Here is a 23,205-nt window from a genome sequence, read left to right as displayed (position 1 = left end):
CCCTTTATCCTTAAACTGCGACCCCTCGTTCTGGACTTCCCTAACATTGGAAACAATCTTCCTGCATCTAGCCTGTCCAATCCCTTTAGAATTTTATACGTTTCAATAAGATCCCCCCTCAATCTTCTAAATTCCAGTGTGTATCAGCCTAGTCGATCCAGTCTTTCTTCATATGAAAGTCCTGCCATCCCAGGAATCAATCTGGTGAACCTTCTCTGTACTCCCTCTATGGCAAGAATGTCTTTCCTCAGATTAGGGGACCAAAACTGCACACAATACTCTAGGTGCGGTCTCACCAAGGCCTTGTACAACTGCAGTAGAACCTCCCTGCTCCTGTACTCAAATCCTTTTGCTATGAATGCCAACATACCATTTGCCTTTTTCACCGCCTGCTGTACCTGCATGCCCACCTTCAATGACTGGTGTACAATGAACCCAGGTCTCGTTGCACCTCCCCTTTTCCGTTCAGATAATAATGTTTTCCTGTTCTTGCAACCAAAGTGGATAACCTCACATTTATCCACATTAAATTCCATCTGCCATGAATTTGCCCACTCACCTAACCTATCCAAGTCACCCTGCATCCTCTTAGCATCCTCCTCACAGCTAACACCACCGCCCAGCTTCGTGTCATCCGCAAACTTGGAGATGCTGCATTTAATTCCCTCATCTAAATCATTAATATATATTGTAAACAACTGAGGTCCCAGCACTGAGCTTTGCGGTACCCCACTAGTCACTGCCTGCCATTCTGAAAAGGTCCCGTTTACTCCCACACTTTGCTTCCTGTCTGCCAACCAATTCTCTATCCACAACAATACCATACCCCCAATATCGTGCGCTTTAAGTTTGCACACTAATCTCCTGTGTGGGACCTTGTCAAAAGCCTTTTGAAAATCTAAATATACCACATCCACTGGCTCTCCCCTATCCACTCTACTAGTTACATCTTCAAAAAATTCTATAAGATTCGTCAGACATGATTTTCCTTTCACAAATCCATGCTGACTTTGTCCGATGATTTCACCTCTTTCCAAATGTGCTGTTATCATATCTTTGATAACGGACTCTAGCATTTTCCCCACCACCGATGTCAGACTAACCGGTCTATAATTCCCCGGTTTCTCTCTCCCTCCTTTTTTTAAAAAGTGGGGTTACATTAGCCACCCTCCAATCCTCAGGAACTAATCCAGAATCTAAGGAGTTATGAAAAATTATCACTAATGCATCCACTATTTCTTGGGCTACTTCCTTAAGCACTCTGGTATGCAGACCATCTGGCCCTGCGGATTTATCTGCCTTTAATCCCTTCAATTTACCTAACACCACTTCCCTACTAACATGTATTTCCCTCAGTTCCTCCATCTCACTAGACCCTCGGTCCCTTACTATTTCCGGAAGATTATTTTTGTTCCCTATGATCAATTCACCTGTTTCTGACTGTAAAGGACCTACATTTGTCTTGACCAATCTTTTTCTTTTCACGTATCAATAAAAGCTTTTACAGTCAGTTTTTATGTTCCCTGCCAGCTTTCTCTCATAATCTTTTTTCCCTTTCCTAATTAAGCCATTTGTCCTCCTCTGCTGGTCTCTGAATTTCTCCCAGTCCTCAGGTGTGCCACTTTTTTTTGCTAATTTATATGTTTCTTCTTTGGACTTGATACTATCCCTAATTTCCCTTGTCAGCCACGAGTGCACTACCTTCCCTGGTTTATTCTTTTGCCAAACTGGGATGAACAATTGTTGTAGTTCATCCATGCGATCTTTAAATGCTTGCCATTGCATATCCACCATCAACCCTTTAAGTATCATTTGCCAGTCTATCTTAGCTAATTCACGTCTCATACCTTCAAAGCTACCCTTCTTTAAGTTCAGAACCTTTGTTTCTGATTTAACTATATCACTCTCCATCTTAATGAAGAATTCCACCATATTATGGTCACTCTTACCCAGGGGGCCTCGCACCACAAGATTGCTAACTAACCCTTCCTCATTGCTCAATACCCAATCTAGAATGGCCTGCTCTCTAGTTGGTTCCTCGACATGTTGGTTCAGAAAACCATCCCGCATACATTCCAAGAAATCCTCTTCCTCAGCACCCTTACCAATTTGGTTCACCCAATCTATATGTAGATTGAAGTCACCCATTATAACTGCTGTTCCTTTATTGTACGCATTTCTAATTTCCTGTTTAATGCCATCCCCAACCTCACTACTACTGTTAGGTGGCCTGTACACAACTCCCACCAGCGTTTTCTGCCCCTTAGTGTTATGCAGCTCTACTCATATCGATTCCAAATCCTCCAGGCTAATGTCCTTCCTTTCTATTGCGATTTACTAGGATGTTACCTGGGTTTCAGCACTTAAGTTACAGAGAAAGGTTGAACAAGTTAGGTCTCTATTCATTGGAGCGTAGAAGGTTGAGGGGGGATTTGATCGAGGTATTTAAAATTTTGAGAGGGATAGATAGAGTTGACGTGAATAGGCTGTTTCCATTGAGAGTAGGGGAGATTCAAACGAGAGGACATGATTTGAGAGTTAGGGGGCAAAAGTTTAAGGGAAACACGAGGGGGTATTTCTTTACTCAGAGAGTGATAGCTGTGTGGAATGAGCTTCCTGTAGAAGTAGTAGAGGCCAGTTCAGTTGTGTCATTTAAGGTAAAATTGGATAGGTATATGGACAGGAAAGGAGTGGAGGGTTATGGGCTGAGTGCGGGTAGGTGGGACTAGGAGAGATTAAGAGTTCGGCACGGACTAGGAGGGCCGGAATGGCCTGTTTCCGTGCTGTGATTGTTATATGGTTATATATGGTTAATCTCCTCTCTAACCAGCAATGCTACCCCACCTCCTTTTCTTTCCTGTCTATCCCTCCTGAATATTGAATATCCCTGGATGTTGAGCTCCCATCCTTGGTCACCCTGGAGCCATGTCTCTGTGATCCCAACTATATCATATTCATTCATTAATTAATTACAAAAAGTTCAAATCATTATCATATTTTTTGGGACTGCCCTGTTATCAAAGACTATTGGAGGGGGATACACAATGCCCTACAAGACATCTTTAAATGTGAAATACCCTTAGAGAGTAGGACCATATATTTTGGGTATATACCCCAAGAATGATTGAAAAGAGATAAATATTTAATGAATATACTGTTGGTAGCTGGTAAAAAGACTCTTACTAGGAAATGGTTATCACAGGAGAGCCCAACTTTAAATTCATGGACATTTACAAAATGGAGAAGATAAGAGCATCTGTTAATCATAAGCTGGAACAAATTGATTCATACTGGGAAAAATGGTTTAACTACAAACCCCATTTCCAGAAAAGTTGGGATATTTTCCAAAATGCAATAAAAACAAAAATCTGTGATATGTTAATTCACGTGAACCTTTATTTAACTGACAAAAGTACAAAGAAAAGATTTTCAATAGTTTTACTGACCAACTTAATTGTATTTTGTAAATATACACAAATTTAGAATTTGATGGGGCTGCAACACACTCAACAAAAGTTGGAACAGAGTTAAAATAAGATTGAAAAGTGCACAGAATATTCAAGTAACACCGGTTTGGAAGACTCCACATTAAGCAGGCTAATTGGTAGCAGGTGAGGTATCATGACTGGGTATAAAAGTAGCGTCCATCAAAGGCTCAGTCTTTGCAAGCAAGGATGGGTTGTGGCTCACCCCTTTGTGCCAAAATTCGTGAGGGAATTGTTAGTCAGTTCAAAAGGAACATTTCCCAACACAAGATTGCAGAGAATTTGGGTCTTTCAACATCTACAGTACATAATATTGTGAAAAGATTCAGAGAATTCAGAGATATCTCAGTGCATAAAGGGCAAGGTCGGAAACCACTGTTGAATGCGCGTGATCTTCGAGCCCTCAGGCGGCACTGCCTAAGAAACCGTCATGCTACTGTGACAATTATAGCCACCTGGGCTCGGGAGTACTTCGGAAAACCATTGTCACTTAACACAGTCCGTCACTGCATCCAGAAATGCAACTTGAAACTGTATTACGCAAGGAGGAAGCCATACATCAACTCTATGCAGAAACGCCGGCGAGTTCTCTGGGCCCGAGCTCATCTCAGATGGACCGAAAGACTGTGGAACCGTGTGCTGTGGTCAGATGAGTCCACATTTCAGCTAGTTTTAGGAAAAAACGGGCGTCGAGTTCTCCGTGCCAAAGATGAAAACAACCATCCTGATTGTTATCAGCAAAAGGTGCAAAAGCCAGAATCTGTGATGGTATGGGGGTGCATCAGTGTCCACGGCATGGGTGAGTTGCATGTATGTGAAGGTACTATTGACTCTGAGGCATATATTAGGATTTTAGAGAGACATATGTTGCCATCAAGGCGACGTCTCTTCCCGGGACGTCCATGCTTATTTCAGCAGGACAATGCCGGACCACATTCTGCACGGGCTACAACAGCGTGGCTTTGTAGACACAGAGTGTGTGTGCTTGACTGGCCTGCTGCCAGTCCAGCTCTATCTCCTATTGAAAATGTATGGCGCATCATGAAGAGGAGATTCAGACAGCGGAGACCATGGACTGTTGAGCAGCTGAAGTCTTATATCAAGCAAGAATGGACAAAATTTCCAATTGCAAATCTACTACAATTAGTATCCTCAGTTCCAAAACAATTATAAAGTGTTATTAAAAGGAAAGGTGATGTAACACAATGGTAAACATGCCTCTGTCCCAACTTTTGCTGAGTGTGTTGCAGCCATCAAATTCTAAATTTGTGTATTTTTACAAAATACAATTAAGTTGGTCAGTAAAACTATTGAAAATCTTTTCTTTGTACTTTTGTCAATTAAATAAAGGTTCACGTGAATTAACATAGCACAGATTTTTGTTTTTATTGCATTTTGGAAAATATCCCAACTTTTCTGGAAATGGGGTTTGTACATAATGCCTCATAGGCCGGATTTTATTCTCACAAATCAATGAATATGTTGTAAAAAAAAAAGAGATCACTCCCTACTTGTACATAGTTTTTTCCATTTCCTTGTTTTTTTCTTTCCACTCTTTTCTATAAGTGTATACCTCAGATAAATACTATGTGGAGATTTGTGACATATGTGATTATATGATGTATATGTACAATGTCTGAAATACATCTTATGGAAATGTTTGATGATGAACTTCAATTAAAAAAAATTACAAAAAAAAAGAAAAGTTGTTGGAAGGTATTCTAAGGGACCAGATATATAAGTGCACTCAGGCCCGGCATAATGCTACCCTACATAGTGCTGATCCATTACAACACGGTGATTCAATTCTTCATTGAATTTTTTTTTGAACAGCAAAAATGCATTCTAAACAACACTTAAACTTCTCAGGAGCAGCTGACATTACAGTAAACATTCAATCAGCCAATGAAAGTACTTGACATACGCTCTGAGCCACTCACAGCCTATCGCGTATTAGTTCACTCTCTGCCTTCCCTGTGTGTATAAACATTCTCGCTCCCTCGTCAATTTATTCCTTTTTCTTCCACCTGTTATGTCTGAGAAATGGGCTGCAACTTCCAGTGCGGGTAGTACCTCTAAGATGCCTAGGAAAAGCATACGCATGGATGTGAAACAGCAAGTGATATGGCGTGAGGATGTTAATGATGGCAATGTTGAAGAGTTACTATATTCTCACGGTGAGAGCCTTAATAACGAAGAGCTTCGAGAATTGGCAGAGCAGTGCATCCTGAGTGAATCTGAAGACACGGATGGAGAAGAGGAAACACCAGCAAGAAACCTCACCACAAAATTCCTCAGCACTGGCACCACTACGATCACACAAATCATGGACCAGTTCATCAATAATAATCCTGACTGGGAGCAAAGCAATAAGGCATGATTTCCTGCTACCGAAAACTGCTCAGGAGAGGAAATTTAAGAAAAGGCAGTCACATCTCAATTCTTACTTGAAGAAGAAGCTGAAGTTAGAGGAAGACCTGGTCCCACTTCCAAATGTAACCAACACCTGCTTCCTTCCTCTGCTGATGTGACGTGTTGCAGCTCTACTGATGTGACGTGTTGCAGCTCTACTGATGTACAAGTTAGGCCTATTTGCGTGCATGTTACTCCACGAATTACTGTGTATGCATAAAATATTGGGTTTGATTTTTTTTTAATCAGGCACACATATCCATTTACATAATGTTATAATGACCTCACATAATGCTGATTTACATAGCGCACCACCTTTGAGGAACACATCCTCAGCGCTAGGTGAGGTCTATTTGGATATACATGGACTGATTAAGCATAGTCAGCATGGCTTCATGCTTGGTAGGTCATATCTAACTAATCTTATAAAGTTTTTCAAGGATGTTACCAGGAAAGTGAATGAAGGCAAGGCAGTGGATGTTGTCTATGTGGTCTTTAGTAAGGCATTTGATAATGTCCCACGTGGGAGGCTGGCCAAGAAGGTTCAGTTGCTCAGCATTCAGGGTGAGGTAGTAAATTTTAGTAGACATTGACTTTGTGGAAGAAGCCAGAGAGTGGTAGTAGGCTGTTGCATCTCTGACTGGAGGCCTGGGACTAGTGGTATGCCGCAGTGATTGGTGCTATGTCCTTTGTTGTTTGTCATCTATATCAATGATCTGGATGATAATGTGGTTAACTGGATCAGGATATTTGCGGATGACACCAAGATTGGTGGTGTAATGGACAGTGAGGAAGGCTATCATGGCTTGCAGAGGAATCTGCATCAGCTGGTAAAATGGCAGATGGAACTTAATTCAGACAAGTGTGAGGTGTTTGAATTCGGTAAGACCAACCGGGGTAGGTCTTACACAGTAACTGGGGAGTGTAGCAGAACAAAGGGATCTGGGAATAAAGGTCCATTGAAAGTGGTGTCACAGGTAATTAGGATCATAAAGAAAGCTTTTGGCACATTGGCCTTCCTTCATATATCAAAGTATTGCGTACAGGAGATGGGATGTTATGTTGAAGTTGTATTAGATGTTCATGAGGCCTATTTTAGAGTATTGTGTGCAGTTTTGGTCATCTACTTACAGGAAAGATGTAAACCATGTTGAAAGAGTACAGAGAAAATTTTTAAGGTTGTTGCCGGGTCCAGAGGAAAGATTGAATAGGTTAGGACTGTATTCTTAAGAACATTAAAAACTGAGAGGAGATTTGAAAGAGGGATGCAAAATTATAAGGGGTATAGATAGGGTTAATGCAAGCAGGCTTTTTCCACTGAGGTTGGATGGGACTACAAGAGATCATTGATTAAACGTGATAGGTGAAAAGTTTAAGGGGAACATGAGGGAAAACTTCTTCACTCACAAGTGGTCTATGCAAGCTCAATTTCAACATTTAAGATAAGTTTGGATAGGTACATGAATAGGGATATGGAGAGCTATGGTACCAGTGCTGGTCGATGGGAATAGTCAATTTAAATGGTTTTGGCATGGACTAGATGGGCCAAAGGGCATGTTTCTGAGCTGTACTTCTCTATGACTATAAAAATCACTGCTTTTTGAACACAAAAACGCAAATAACGCTATTTTAAAAATTTTCGCTCCAAGCACTATGTAGTTTCTAACGGCCACATAAGTGCATGTGACTGGCTCTAGTTAGAAACTGTTTGGCAACAGTCTCCTGTTCCAATTAAGTAGCATAGAGTCCCAAATAAATGAAGGAAATCCCAGCTATTTTCTGGATTGGTTTTTTTTTTATATATATCAAGAGTTGTCCAAAATAAGCAGCTGCTCTGATTAACTGATGGTCCAATTAACCAGAATCCACTGTGTATATTTATCAAGGACTCTTTCTTGGACCCATTTAACAAATCCCACCCTGTCCTAGCCCTTTGCAATTTAGGCCAATGTTAAAATCACACATGAATATTACCCTATCATTCTTACTCAACGTTATTTATTTATTTAGAGATTCTGCATAGTACAGGTCCTTCCGGCCCAATGAGCCCACTCAGCTCATTTACACCTAAGTGATCAATTGCACTACAAATACGTACACCTTTGGAATGTGGAGTGATGGAGGCTGAGGGGAGATCTGACATAAATTTATAAAATTATGGCAAGCCGAGGTAGAGCCGACAACTGGTAATTTTTTCCCATTGTAGAAATGTTAAGTACTAGAGGGTATTTATTGAAGGTGAGAGGGACAGACATTTTCTTACACAGTGATAGGTACCTGGAATGTACTGCCAGGAGTGGTGATGGAGGCAGATACAATGGAGATGTTTCAGAGGCTCTTACATAGGAACATGAATGGGCAGAGAATGGAGGGATAGGGACCATGTGTAGGCTGAAGGGATTAGTGTAATTAGCTAGCTCAATTAGTTTGACACGAGACTACAGCACCAGTAGTGAGGACCAAGAAGGTATGGACAAGGGAAGCATAGAAGCATGTATAGGACTACTTTGAATCGGTGGACTGGACTGTCTTCAGGGATTGATCTTCGAACCTGGATGAGTGTGCTGCAGTTGTTACCAACTTCATTAAAACCTGTGTGGATGAGTGTGTGCCTACAAAGACCTACTGTACATTCCCAAACCAAAAACTGTGAATAAACCAGGAGATACGTCGTCTGCTGAAAGCTAGATCTGTGGCATTCAAGTTTGGCAACCCAGGCCTGTACCAGAAAACCAAATATGATTTGCAGAGGGCTATTTCAAGAGCAAAGAGACAATTTTGAACGAGGTTGAAGACAACATCGGATGTATGACAACTCTGGCAAGATTTACAAGACATTACTTCCTATAAAGCAAACCCAATAGCATGAATGGCAGCAGTGCTTCGCTACCAGATTAACTCAACACCTTCTATGCCCGCTTTGAAAGGGAGAATATAACTACAACTGTGCAGATCCCTGCTGCACCTGATGACCCTGTGATCTCTGTCTCAGAAGCTGATGTTAGGCTGTCTTTAAAGAGAGTGAACCCTTGCAAGGAGGAAGGTCCCGATGGAGTAAGGCTTTGAAAACCTGTGCCAACCAACTGGCGGGAGTATTCAAGGATATTTTCAAGCTCTCGCTGCTATGAGGGGAGGTTCCCACTTGCTTCAAAAAGGCAACAATTATACCAGTGCCTAAGAAGAATAATGTGAGCTGCCTTAATGACTATCGCCCGGTAGCATTTACATCGACAGTGATGAAATGCTTTGAGAGGTTGGTCATGACTAGACTGAACTCCTGCCTCATCAAGGACCTGGACACATTGCAATTTGCCTATCACCACAATAGGTCAATGGCAGACGCAGTCTCAATGGCCCTTCACGTGGCTTTAGGCCACCTGGACAACACAAACACCTGTGTCAGGATGCTGTTCATCCACTATAGCTCAGCATCTAATACCATCAGTCCCACAATCCTGATTGAGAAGTTGCAGAACTTGGGCCTCTGTACCTCCCTCTGTAATTGGATTCTCGACTTCCTAACCGGAAGACCATAAATTATGCAGATTGGTGATAACATCTCCTCCTCACTGATGATCAACACTGGTGCACCTCAGGGGTGTGTGCTTAGCTCACTGCTCTACTCTATACCCATGACTGTGTGGCTAGGCATAGCTCAAATACCAGCTATAAATTTGCTGATGATACAGCCATTGTTGGTAGGATCTCAGATGGTGACGAGAAGAGCAAGATATGCTAACTAGTGGAGTGGTGTCACAGCACAACCTGGCACTCAACCTCAGTAAGACAAAAGAACTGATTGTGGACTTCAGGAAGGGTGATATGAAGGAACACACACCAATCCTCATAGAGGGATCAGAAGTGGAGAGAGTGAGCAGCTTCAAGTTCCTAGGTGTCAAGATCTCTGAGGATCTAATCTGGTCCCTACATGTCGATGTAGTTATAAAGAAGGCAAGACATTAGGAGTTTGAAGATTTTTGGTGTGTCAACAAATCAACAAATTCACTCAAAGATTTCTATGGATGTACTGTGGAGAGCATTCTGACAGGCTGCATCACAGTCTGGTATGGGGGGGGTTGGGCTACTGCATAGGACTGAAAGAACTGCAGAAGGTTGTAAATTTAGTCGGCTCCATCATGGGTACGAGCCTACAAAGTACCCAGGACATCTTCAAGGAGCGGTGTCTCAGAAAGGCATTTTCCATTATTAAGGACCTTCAGCACCCAGGGCATGCCTTTTTTCTCACTGTCACCATCAGGTGGGAGGTACAGAAGCCTGAAGGCACATACTCAGTGATTCAAGAACAGCTTCTTCCCCTCTGCCATCCGATTCCTAAATGGACATTGAACCCTCGAACACTACCTCTCTTTTTAATATTTATTATTTCTGTTTTTTTGTGTGATTTTTAATCTATGTCTCCTGTAATTGATTTACTTATTTATTTTTTCTTCTATATTTTGTATTGGATTGAACTGTTGCTGCTAAGTTAACAAATTTCACGACACATGCCAGTCTGATTCTGATTCTGACATCATTGGCTGTAGGACCTGTTTCTATGCTGTTCTATGTTCTGTCTTCTACACTGAAATAAATGCAATTTAAATGAGCAGTCTCTCCTTTCCCTTTATTGATCTCCTGCCTATCCTGATACTAAACTTTCTCTCATGGGCAACCATATTTTCCCTTGACCTCCATTAGTTACTGCTGTTCAGGTTCTAAGATTTATACGAGAACATAAGAAATAGGAGCAGGAGTAGGCCATCTAGCCCATCAAGCCTGCTCCACCATTCAATAAGATCATGACTGATCTGATCATGGACTCATCTCCACCTACCTGTCTTTTCCCCATAACTCTTAATTCCTCAACTATGCAAAAATCTATCAAACCTTGTCTTAAATAGTTTTACTGAGGTACCCTCCACCCTAACCTTAACCCTCCACTGCCTGATTGGGCAGAAAATTCCACAGATTCGCCACTCTTTGGGAAAAGCAGTTCCTCCTCAACTCCATCCTAAATTTACTCCCCTGAATCTTGAGGCAACATCCCTTGGTTTAGTCTCACCTACCAGTGGAAACAACTTTCCTGCCTCTGCCTTATCTATCCCCTTCATAATTTTACATGTTTCTATAAGATCTCCTCTCATCTTTCTGAATTCCAACGAGTACAGTCCCAGGCCACTCAATCTCTGCTCATAATCTAACTCCCTCATCTCTGGAATCAACCTGGTGAACCTCCTCTGTACTGCCTCCAAAGCCAGTATATCCTTCCTCAAGTAAGGCGACCAGAACTGCACGCAGTACTCTAGTTGTGGCCTCACCAATTACCTGTACAGTTGCAAGGTTCTGTAATATTTCCAGTAAACAAATGCAAAGGAAAACAAAATAATCGTTACTTCAGTTCCATTGCAGCACAAAAAGAAACTCAAAAAGATAAAGAACATAATAATATTTTAAAAACACAATAAATATGAATGCATAAGATAGCTTAAATATCTAGATTGATGTATGTACATAAGGTGACTTAACAGGAAATGATGTTGTGGTGGGGTGGGAGTGTGGAGGGGAGGGTTAGTGGGTGGAGGTATTGATCAGCCTTACTGCTTGGGAGAAAGCAACTGTTGTTGAAGATCGTCGTCCTGGTGTGGATGCTGTGTCGTTTCCTCCCAGGTGTGAGTGGGACACAAAGTCCATGAACAGAGTATAAAGCCATAGAAAACTACGGCACAGAAACAGGCCCTTGGCCCATCTAGTTCATACCGAACCATTTAAGCTGTCTAGTCTCATCGATCTGCATCCGGACCCTAATCCTCCATGCCCCTGTCATCATGTACCTATCCAAACTTCTCTTAAACGTTGAAATCAAAGTTGCATCCACCACTTCTGCTGGTAGCTCATTCCATACTCTCACCACTCGCTGAGTGAAGTATCCCCTCATGTTCCCCTTAAATATTTCTCCTTTCACCTATAACCTGTAGTTCTAGTCTCACCCAACCTCATTGAAAAAAGCCTGTTTGTATTTACCCATGTATACCCCTCATAATTTTGTGTACCACTATCAAATCTCCCTTCAATCTTGTACGTTCTAGGGAATAAAGTTCTAACCTATTCAATCTCCAAACCCAGCAATACCCCTATGAATGTTCTCTGTACTCTTTCAATTTTATTTATATCTTTCCTTCAGGTAGATGACCAAAACTACGCACAGTACTCCAAATTAGGCCTCACCAACGTCTCATACAACTTCAACCTTATACCCAACACCTGCATCAACACTTTGATCTATGAAGGCCAATGTGCCAAAAGTTTTCTTTACAACCATATCTACCTATAACTCCACCTTCAATTAATTATAGGCCTGCATTCCCAGATCCCTTTGTTCTACCATACTCCTCAATGCCCTGCCTCTCACTGTGTAATACCTATCCTGGTTGTTCCACCCAAAGTGCAATAACTCACACTTGTTTGTATTAAATTCAATCTGCTGTTTTTCATTCAATTTTTCCAGATCCCACTGCAACCTCTGATAGTCTTCCTCACTGTCCATTACAATTCCCAATCTTGGTGTCATCCACAGATTTGCTGATCCAGTTAACCACATTATCATCCAGATCGTTGATGTAGATGACAAACAACGGACTGAGCACTGATCCCTGCAGCACTTCACTAGACATCAGCCTCCAGGCAGAGAGAACAGCCATCTAATACCAATCTCTAGCTTCTCCCACAAAGTTAATGTCTAATCCAGTTTACTACCTCATCTTGAATGTCAAGCGATTGAACCTTCTTGACCTATCTCCCTTGTGGAACTTTGTCAAATGCCTTGCTGAAGTTCATGTAGACAACTTCCTCTACCTTGCCTTCTTCAACTTTCCTGGTAATATCTTCAATAAACTATATAAGATTGGTTAGACACAACCTCCCACACACAAAGCCATGCTGACTATCCTTAATCTATCCGTGTCTATCCAAATACTCATATGTCCGGTCTCTTAGAATACCTTCCGATAGCTTTCCCAGTACTGATTTCAGGCTCACCAGCCTGTTATTTCCTGGTTTATTCTTAGAGCCTTTCTTAAACAGTGGAAGAACATTAGCTATCCCCCAGTCCTCTGGTACCTCACCTGTCACTAAATGATTTAATTATCTCTGCTACAGCCTCTGCAATTTCTGCCCTTGTCTCCCACAGGGACTGAGTGAATACCTTGCCAGGCTCTGGGGATTTGTCCACCCTGATTTGCCTCAAGACAGCAAACACCTCCTCCGTTGTAATCTGTATAGGGTCCATGAAGCTGATGCCGCTTTGCATCACTTCTGTAGTCTCTGTATCTGTCTCCTAAGTAAATACAAATGCAAAAAAAAAATTAAGATCTCCCATATCTCTTTTGGCACCACGTGTGGTTTGCCATTCTGATCTTCTAGGGAACCAATTTTGTCCCTTGCAATCCTTTTGCTCCTAACATATTTGTTGGAACCCTTAGGATTCTCCTTTCTTTGTCTGCTAAAGCAACTTCATATTTCCTTTTAGCCCTCCTGATATCTTTCTTAAATCTTCTCCTGCATTTCTTGTACTTCTCAAGTACCTCATTTGTTCCTCCCTACCTATACTTGCCATGCACCTTTTTTCTGTTAACCAGGGCCTCAATATCTCTCAAAAAAAACCAAGGTTCCCTAAACACATTATCATTGCCATTTATTTCACTTTTGAAGTCCTCCCACTTACTAACTACACCTTTGCTAGAAAACAGCCAGTCATAATCCACACCTGCCAGGTTGTCTCTGATACCAAAAAAATTGGCCTTTCTCCAATTTAGAATTACAACCCGAGGACCAGACCTATCCTTTTCCATCATTGCCTTGAATCTAATGGCACTATGATCACTAGATGCAAAGTTTCTCTACATAAACTTCTGTCACTTACCCTGCTTCATTCCCTAATAGATCAACTATTGCACATTCTCTCACTGGGACTTCAATGGCCTGATTAAGGAAACTTTACTGAACACATTTGACTGACTCTATCCCATTTAGTTTTATTACAGTAGGGGAATCCCAGTCAGTATGTTAAAAACATCTATTATCACCATGGTATGAAATAGGAGGGATCTTTCATGATGTTATTGGCTCTTTTACAGCACCTTTCTGCATATACCTCCATGATGACGGGTAGGCTGCATAAGGGTTAGGGAGGTAATGCATTGGGCACTTTTGATTACCCATTGTAGAGCCTTCCTGTCTCCGCAGTGCAGTTTCTGTACCATACAGCGATGCAGCATGTTAGGATGCTGTCTGCTGTGCATCTGTAGAAGGACATGAATATAGATGTGCTCACAGTTCTCTTCAGCCTCCTCTTCAGAATGCTGCACAATCTAGTTTAAATCCTCCCAAGTAGTCCCCTCCAGTTCAAGTACAAACTGTCCTTCTTGCACAGGTTACCTCTACTCCAGAAGATACCCCAAATATCCAAGAACCTGAATCTCTGCACCAGCTCCTCAACCACACATTCATTGGGCCTATCCTTTTAACCTGTCCTCATTTGTACATGGCACTAGGAATGGGGTTGAATCATTAAGATAACTTCCTCCTTTGTTACCTGTACCTCTGTCACACCAGCAGCATCTGTATCCTGTGAAGTTAAGTTGCTAATCCTGCTCTTTTCTCAGCCACATTCCTGTTACGGATATCCCAGGTCCCCAGAACCCTGACTTCACCTGCTTCACTTCACTAGTTTGAGAATGTGAGTTGGTGGGGTACTCTGCAGATGTTGGTGGTGTTTAAGATACTGTAGGCTGCCAAAGGATGCAGAGGGACACAGGTTAGTTCAAGTCAAGTCACTTTTTATTGTCATTTCAACCATAACTGCTAGTACAGTACACAGTAAAAATGAGACAATGTTTTTCAGGACCATAGTGCTACATGAAACAGTTCAAAAACTACACTGAACTACATAAAAACAACACAGTAAAAAAAAATCTACACTAGACTACAGACCTACCCAGGACTGCATAAAGTGCCCAAAACAGTGCAGGCATTACAATAAATAGGCAATAGGCACAGCAGAGGGCAGTAAGTTGGTGTCAGTCCAGGCTCTGGGTATTGAGGAGTCTGATGGCTTGGGAGAAGAATCTGTTACATAGTCTGGTCATGAGAGCCCGAATGCTTTGGTGCCTTTTCCCAGATGGCAGGAGGGAGAAGAGTTTGTATGAGGGATGCGTGGGGTCCTTCATAATGCTGTTTGCTTTGCGGATGCAGCATGTGTAGTGTAAATGTCTGTAGGGTGGGAAGAGAGACCCCGATGATCTTCTCAGCTGACCTCACTATCCGCGCAGGATCTTGCGATCTGAGATGATGCAATTTCCAAACCAGGCAGTGATGCAGCTGCTCAGGATGCTCTCAATACCTCCTCTGTAGAATGTGATGAGGATGGGGCGTGGGAGATGGCCTTCTCAGAAAGTAGAGACGCTGTTGGGTTTTCTTTGCTATGGAGCTGGTGTTGAGGGACCAGGTGAGATTCTCTGCTAGGTGAACACCAAGAAATTTGGTGCCCTTAACAATCTCTACCGAGGAGCTGTCGATGTTCAGCGGGCAGTGGTCGCTCCTTACCCTCCTGAAGTCAACAACCATCTCTTTTGTTTTGTTTACATTCAGAGACAGGTTGTTGGCTCTGCACCAGTCCATTAGCCGCTGCACCTCCTCTCTGTACCCTGACTCGTCGTTCTTGCTGATGAGACCCACCACTGTTGTGTCATCAGCAAACTTGATGATATGGTTCGAGCTGTGTGTTGCAGCACAATCGTGGTTCAGCAGAGTGAACAGCAGTAGATTGAGCACACAGCCCTGGGGGCCCCGTGTTCAGTGTGATGGTGTTGGAGATGCTGCCTCTGATCCGGACTGGTATTGCAGATATTGGCAGAGAATTGACACATGGAGTTTAATCTGGGCAAGTGTGAGGTGTTGCACTTTGAGAGGTCAAATGAAGACGCAGAAGAGGTTTACCAGGATGCTGCCTGGATTAGAAACTATGTACTATAGGGAGAGGTTGGACAAATTTGGGTTGGTTGTTCTGGAGCAGCAGAGGCTTGGAAGAATGTCAACTGATGAATATGTCAATGAATAGAGCTCAGGTGTGCTGAAGTTTTTGTATACACTACTTTGGTTCAGTGACATTTGATTGTTTGCCAGTTTACTCCATTCAGTAGAGTGCAAGAAGCTAATTTGTAACCAAATCCTCAGGTAGCTGTACAGAACAAGAAGACCACTCCAGTGAAGCATTGAGTCTGTTTACTCAAACACTCTATTGATTTAGCAGAAAGAAAGGGAAACTGGCACTCAGCAGTGTGGCAGAGATAAATTCAGTTGCAGTTTCTCATTTCATTTTGTACTGGCTGTACTTAATTCCAGAAGGAAAACAATTGATGCTTCAAAATCTAAACTCTGATCCCCTGTCTGTAACAAGTGTCAATTCCTCTGATCCCCTTACTGTACTGTAATCTGGAAGATGTAAGGAAAAATAATTAGTTACCTTTTATCCATTCTGAAAGAAAAGGCATAATGTTTAAAGCTTTTAGGTGACTTGAATATTTCAAGAATTTTTTTTGCTCTATGTTTGTTATTATAACAATATGATCAATAGGGAACTTGGGGAAAAAACAGAATCACTGTCGGACTGCACGTTCAACAAATTAAATAATGGAGAATAAAATTAACCACATGTCACCACCTAAAACTGAACACATTTTATTCTTTGAAGAGATGCAGTGTTTTGAATTGCTTTTCATATTCTCCCGTGTAACTCTCCTCCTGGGAGTTACCTGTATGCAGGTTGGCCACTGTGGGCAGCAGTTTCTTTACTAATATTTGGCGAAACACTGTATTTTGGCAAATTGTTGGAGTTTGTCAGTGACGTCAGTGGTGGGTAAATTAATGGAAAGTATTCTTAGAGATGGTATATATAATTATCTGGATAGACAGGGTCTGATTAGGAATAGTCAGCATGGATTTGTGCGTGGAAGGTCATGTTTGACAAATCTTACTGAATTTTTTGAAGAGGTTACGAGGAAAGTTGACGAGGGTAAAGCAGTGGATGTTGTCTATATGGACTTCAGTAAGGCCTTTGACAAGGTTCCGCATGGAAGGTTAGTTAGGAAGGTTCAATCGTTAGGTATTAATATTGAAGTAGTAAAATGGATTCAACAGTGGCTAGATGGGAGATGCCAGAGAGTGGTGGTGGATAACTGTTTGTCGGGTTGGAGGCCGGTGACGAGTGGTGTGCCTCAGGGATCTGTATTGGATCCAATGTTGTTTGTCATATACATTAATGATCTGGATGATGGGGTGGTAAATTGGATTAGTAAGTATGCAGATGATACTAAGGTAGGTGGCGTTGTGGATAATGAAGAAGGTTTTCAAAGCTTGCAGAGAGATTTAGGCCAGTTAGAAGAGTGGGCTGAACAATGGCAGATGGAGTTTAATGCTGATAAGTGTGAGGTGCTATATTTTGGTAGGAATAATCCAAATAGGACATACATGGTAAATGGTAGGGTATTGAAGAATGCAGTAGAACAGAGTGATCTAGGAATAATGGTGCATAATTCCCTGAAGGTGGAGTCTCATGTGGATAGGGTGGTGAAGAAAGCTTTTGGTATGTTGGCCTTTATAAATCAGAGCATTGAGTATAGGAGTTGGGATGTAATGTTAAAATTGTACAAAGCATTGGTAAGGTCGAATTTGGAGTATTGTGTACAGTTCTGGTCACCGAATTATAGGAAAGATGTCAACAAAATAGGGAGAGTACAGAGAAGATTTACTAGAATGTTACCTGGGTTTCAGCACCTAAGTTACAGGGAAAGGCTGAACAAGTTAGGTCTTTATCCTTTGAAGCATAGAAGGTTGAGGGGGGACTTGATAGAGGTATTTAAAATAATGAGGGGGATCGGTAGAGTTGACGTGGATAGGTTTTTCCATTGAGAGTAGGGGAGATTCAAACAAGAGGACATGATTTGAGAGTAGGGCAAAAGTTTAACGGTAATACAAGGGGGAATTTCTTTACTCAGAGAGTGGTAGCTGTGTTGAATGAGCTTCCAGTAGAAGTGATAGAGGCAGGTTCGGTATTGTCATTTAAAGAAAAATTGGATAGATATATGGACAGGAAAGGAGTGAAGGGTTATGGGCTGAGTGCAGGCCAGTGGGACTAGGTGAGTGTAAGCATCGGCACAGTCTAGAAGGGCCGAGATGGCCTGTTTCCGTGCTGTAATTGTTATATGGTTATATCGTTATTGTCATCTTCTGTCATAACTCCTCTGCACCATTGTGTTCCAGGTACACAGAGGCAATTTATAACTGAGTCCATTACTACACAAGGTCTATGAATTCAGCATTAGTATACTTTCTGAACCCTGTGCCTCAAACTGTGCATTTATACATCATTCACCAAGATTGAGAGGTACCTAGCTCAGATGTCATCTCCAACATAAAATCAAATTAATTTATGTAAAGCTGTGAAGAGAGAAACAGAATTTCTTACCTTGATATCCTGGTCTGTGCCAAGTGGCAAGAGCGAGAATTTTGGAGTGAAATACATTTTTGAAATGTGCATGCAGTGAATATTACAAAGCACAGACTGGTTGTGAAGGGGCAAAGATAGTGTTTAGTAAGCTCTTGCTTGCAGTTATATTTTCTTGTTTTCTACTGCAGGTTTCTTGTCCCAATTGCTGTATGATCAACCCCTTGAGGAGTGCATCCGTGGTGGCCATTATGCAGCAAATGTCATCATCAGGCGCTCTGGCTGCACATTCCCAGAAGCTCCAGACTTTCATTGACTTTCCGTACAACAAAAATGTGGGATCAAAACACCCTTTGCCAAATCACAGAGCAGGGATAGATGTAAATTTAAAATGAATAACCTCTCTCCATTTCCTCCCTAAAACTCCTGTATTAAGCTTTTTCTTCATTTTTGTGGGTCAATTACTAAGATTGATATTTAGAAAAAAAAATGAATAAGGTATAAAATATTTTGGTCAAATTGATGATCAAAACCAGTCAGCTTTGAAGTTCATTTGTAATTATTGTTTACATCTCTTGATGAAACTTTGGAATGTTGACTTTAATGGTGAATGCTTGAGTCGTTAATATTATCCACCTAGTGGTAATTATGGTATTGACAGTAGATGAAAACAGGTGATCGAATCTACACTGACCATTTTATTTAATAGTAATTGATCAAATTGTAAAATCTGTTTTCTTCAGTTTGTTCTGATTGAATTTTTAATTTGGCCCAGAGTGGGGAATATAACAAATCTCAAGTCATGTTTGAAAGAGATGAGTTGGATTATTCTGAAATTGTTTCTGTTTAGCAGATTACCTCAGATTATTTTTTTGCTTTTGAGCTTGTTCAGAAAAGTAAATTTATGTAGCGAGAGGAAAATAAGTTACAAAAATATTTATGCAGGTAAACCTTAATATGTAAAACCAAATCAGGTCTGTGAATGCTGAGTTTTTAGACGTCCTGATGCATTGTAATTGTTTGCATTCTGTGACATTGTTCGGTGACAAACAAGTACACACTGCTAAGGTGAAGAGCTCTTTATAATTTGTTATCTGCAATAAACAAGGATGATTCTCTTAAATGTTTTCTAGTATTTTTCATTAAGTAGTTATCTGTTGGATTTTATTTAAAATGATATCCAAGTTCAAGTTCAAGACTGGGAGACTGTATCGCTGAACACCTACTCTCTGTCCGCCAGAGAAAGCAGGATGTCCCAGTGGCCACACATTTTAATTCCACGTCCCATTCCCATTCTGATATGTCAATCCATGGCCTCCTCTACTGTCAAGGTGAAACCACACTCAGGTTGGAGGAACAACACCTTACATTCCATCTGGGTAAATTCCAACCTGATGGTATGAACATTGATTTCTCTAACTTCCGTTAATGCCCCTCTTCCCTTTCTTACCCCATCCCTTATTTTTTTTATTTATCTATTTTCCCCCTTTTTTCTCTCTCTCTGTCCCTCTCATAATCACCCTTGCCTTCTCTCCATCTTCCTCTGGTGCTTCCTCCCCCTTTCTTTCTCCCTAGGCCTCCCGTCCCATGATCCTCCCCCTTCTCCAGCTCTGGATCCCTTTTGGCAATCAACTTTCCATCTCTTAGCTTCATTCCTCCCCCTCCTGTCTTCTCCTATCATTTCGGATCTCCCCCTTCCCCTCCCACTTTCAAATCTCTTACTATCTCTTCTTTCAGTTAGTCCTGACGAAGGGTCTCGGCCCAAAATGTCGACTGTACTTCTTCCTATAGATGTTGCGTTTTCATTGTCCTGTGGGTAATTATTGCCTATTGTTTAAAGGCAATTTTCATCATCCACAAATAAGCTTTCCTAAACCAGGTAAATTTTCCGTTACGGTCATGAAAAAAGCTTAAAGAATTTTAATCAAATCTGCCCATGATAGGATAACCCTTATTTCTGTGTGAATTTTTAAGTGGTTTGTCCTTAGATTTATTATTAAGCTTTGGGCAGAAAGGTGATAAAACTTGGCAGTGTGTCCTCTGCCCTTTGACAGAGATCTGAGATCCAGATTAGTATGGCTTTGGATACTTCCAAAATTCTACATACTTCAATAAGATGGTGCATTTCCAGTATAAAAGTGTTTACTTAACATCTCTGTTAGATATTTGGGTTCCATTTTTGTTTTATTTTGCACTGCTTGTTGAAATAGAAGCTTATTAAAACATTTTAATAGAGTCCCAATCAGGCCAACAAAGACTCATATAACGTTAGGGCATGGTAGAAACATTAAATAATCTACACTTATCAGGGACTTAAGCAATTACCTTTTTATTTAGAATGGTTATTGTTTAAAGTCAATTTTCATCATCTACAATATACACAAATCAGTTTTCTTAATCCAGATAAATTGTATGTTATGGTTATGAAGAAAGCTTAAAAAAATCTTTCAAAATAGCAAGAACCTTGAAAGTGAAATTGTTCATTAATTCATTGGTGAAGAAGAAATGCGCTATCCTGATGGATTATACAAAAATATAAACATGTTACATTAATAATTATTATTTTAAAAATCTATATAATTATATGGAATTTTGGACAACCACTCTTATTGTATTTAATAATGAAAAATGCTCCATGCAAGTCCAGTAAACTGTATGCAGTGGATGTTGTATATTTGAACCTTCAGAAGGCCTTTGACAAGATGCTACACATGAGGCTGCTTACCATGTTAAGAGCCCATGGTATAACAGGAAAGTTCCTAACATGGTTAGAACATTGGCTGATTGGTAAGAGGAAACAAATGGGAATAAAAGGATCCTTTGCTGGTTGATTCTGCATGGGTCAGTGCTGGGACCACTTCTTTTTATGATATATATAAATGATTTAGATGATGGGCTAGATGGCTTTGTTACCAAGTTTGCAGATGATACGAAGATTGGTGGAGGGGTAGGTACTGTTGAGGAAACAGGTAGGCTGCAGAAGGACTTAGATTAGGAGAATGGGCAAGAGAGTGACAAATGAAATACAATGTTGGAAAAGGCACACTTTGGTAGTAGAAATAAATGTGCAGACTATTTTCTAAACGGGGAGAAGATCCAGGAATCTGAGATGCAGAGGGACTTGGGAGACCTTATGCAGAACACCCTGAAGGCAAACTTGCAGGTTGAGTCGGTGCTGAGGAAGGTAAATGCCATGTTAGCATTCATTTCAAGAGGTCTAGAATACAAGAGCAAGGATGAGATGCTGAGGTGAGGTGAGGCCTCACTTTGAGTACTGTGAACAATTTTGGGCTCCTCATCTTAGAAAAGATGTGCTGCCATTGGAGAGGGTCCAGAGGAAGTTCACAGTGATGATTCCACGAATGAAAGGGTTATTATAACCATATAACAATCACAGCACGGAAACAGGCCATTCCGGCCCTCCTAGTCCGTGCTGAACTCTTAATCTCACCTAGTCCCACCTATCCGCACTCAGCCCATAACCCTCCATTCCTTTCCTGTCCATATACCTATCCAATTTTACCTTAAATGACACAACTGAACTGGCCTCTACTACTTCTACAGGAAGCTCATTCCACACAGCTATCACTCTCTGAGTAAAGAAATACCCCCTCGTGTTTCCCTTAAACTTTTGACCCCTAACTCTCAAATCATGTACTCTTGTTTGAATCTCCCCTACTCTCAATGGAAACAGCCTATTCACGTCAACTCTATCTATCCCTCTCAACATTTTAAATACCTCGATCAAATCCCCCCTCAACCTTCTACGCTCCAATGAATAGAGACCTAACTTGTTCAACCTTTCTCTGTAACTTAAGTTCTGAAACCCAGGTAACATCCTAGTAAATCGTCTCTGCACTCTCTCTAATTTATTGATATTTTTCCTATAATTCGGTGACCAGAACTGTACACAATATTCCAAATTTGGCCTTACCAATGCCTTGTACAATTTTAACATTACATCCCAACTTCTGTACTCAATGCTCTGATTTATAAAGGCCAGCGTTCCAAAAGCCTTCTTCACCACCCTATCTACATGAGACTCCACCTTCAGGGAACTATGCACTGTTATTCCTAGATCTCTCTGTTCCACTGCATTCCTCAATGCCCTACCATTTACCCTGTATGTTCTATTTGGATTATTCCTGCCAAAATGTAGAACCTCACACTTCTCAGCATTAAACTCCATCTGCCAACGTTCAGCCCATTCTTCTAACCGGCATAAATCTCCCTGCAACCTTTGAAAACCCACCTCATTATCCACAACACCTCCTACCTTAGTATCATCGGCATACTTACTAATCCAATTTACCACCCCATCATCCAGATCATTTATGTATATTACAAACAACATTGGGCCCAAAAAGATCCCTGAGGCACCCCGCTAGTCACCGGCCTCCATCCCGATAAACAATTATCCACCACTACTCTCTGGCATCTCCCATCTAGCCACTGTTGAATCCATTTTATTACTCCAGCATTAATACCTAACAACTGAACCTTCTTAACTAACCTTCCATGTGGAACTTTGTCAAAGGCCTTGCTGAAGTCCATATAGACTACATCCACTGCCTTACCCTCGTCAACATTCCTCGTAACTACTTCAAAAAATTCAATAAGGTTTGTCAAACATGACCTTCCACGCACAAATCCATGCTGGCTACTCCTAATCAGATCCTGTCTATCCAGATAATTATAAATACTATCTCTAAGAATAAGAATACTTTCCATTAATTTACCCACCACTGATGTCAAACTGACAGGTCTATAATTGCCAGGCTTACTTCTAGAACCCTTTTAAAAACATAG

At 41.2% G+C, this 23,205-nt stretch overlaps 1 protein-coding gene across 5 annotated transcripts in view; it reads left to right on the top strand.

Annotated features, from left to right (window-relative positions):
* The window catches only part of LOC140714427 (adenosine kinase-like), a 283,738-nt gene extending 264,219 nt beyond the window's left edge, over positions 1 to 19,519 (top strand). For 4 of the 5 annotated variants that reach the window (XM_073025719.1, XM_073025720.1, XM_073025721.1 and 1 more), the window contains exon 11: positions 18,588 to 19,519. In XM_073025719.1, the coding sequence (XP_072881820.1) occupies positions 18,588 to 18,712 (125 nt within the window). In that variant the 3' untranslated portion in view covers positions 18,713 to 19,519. The remainder of the gene's footprint in view (positions 1 to 18,587) is intronic. The other variant, XR_012095871.1, reaches the window with a different exon arrangement.
* Positions 19,520 to 23,205: the final 3,686 nt, after the last annotated feature.

The sequence above is a fragment of the Hemitrygon akajei genome, chromosome 21 (genome assembly GCF_048418815.1).
Source record: "Hemitrygon akajei chromosome 21, sHemAka1.3, whole genome shotgun sequence".
NCBI classification, from domain to species: domain Eukaryota; kingdom Metazoa; phylum Chordata; class Chondrichthyes; order Myliobatiformes; family Dasyatidae; genus Hemitrygon; species Hemitrygon akajei.
The sequence above is the reverse complement of the archived record's forward strand: the minus strand, read 5'-3'. Positions and strand labels throughout refer to the sequence as shown.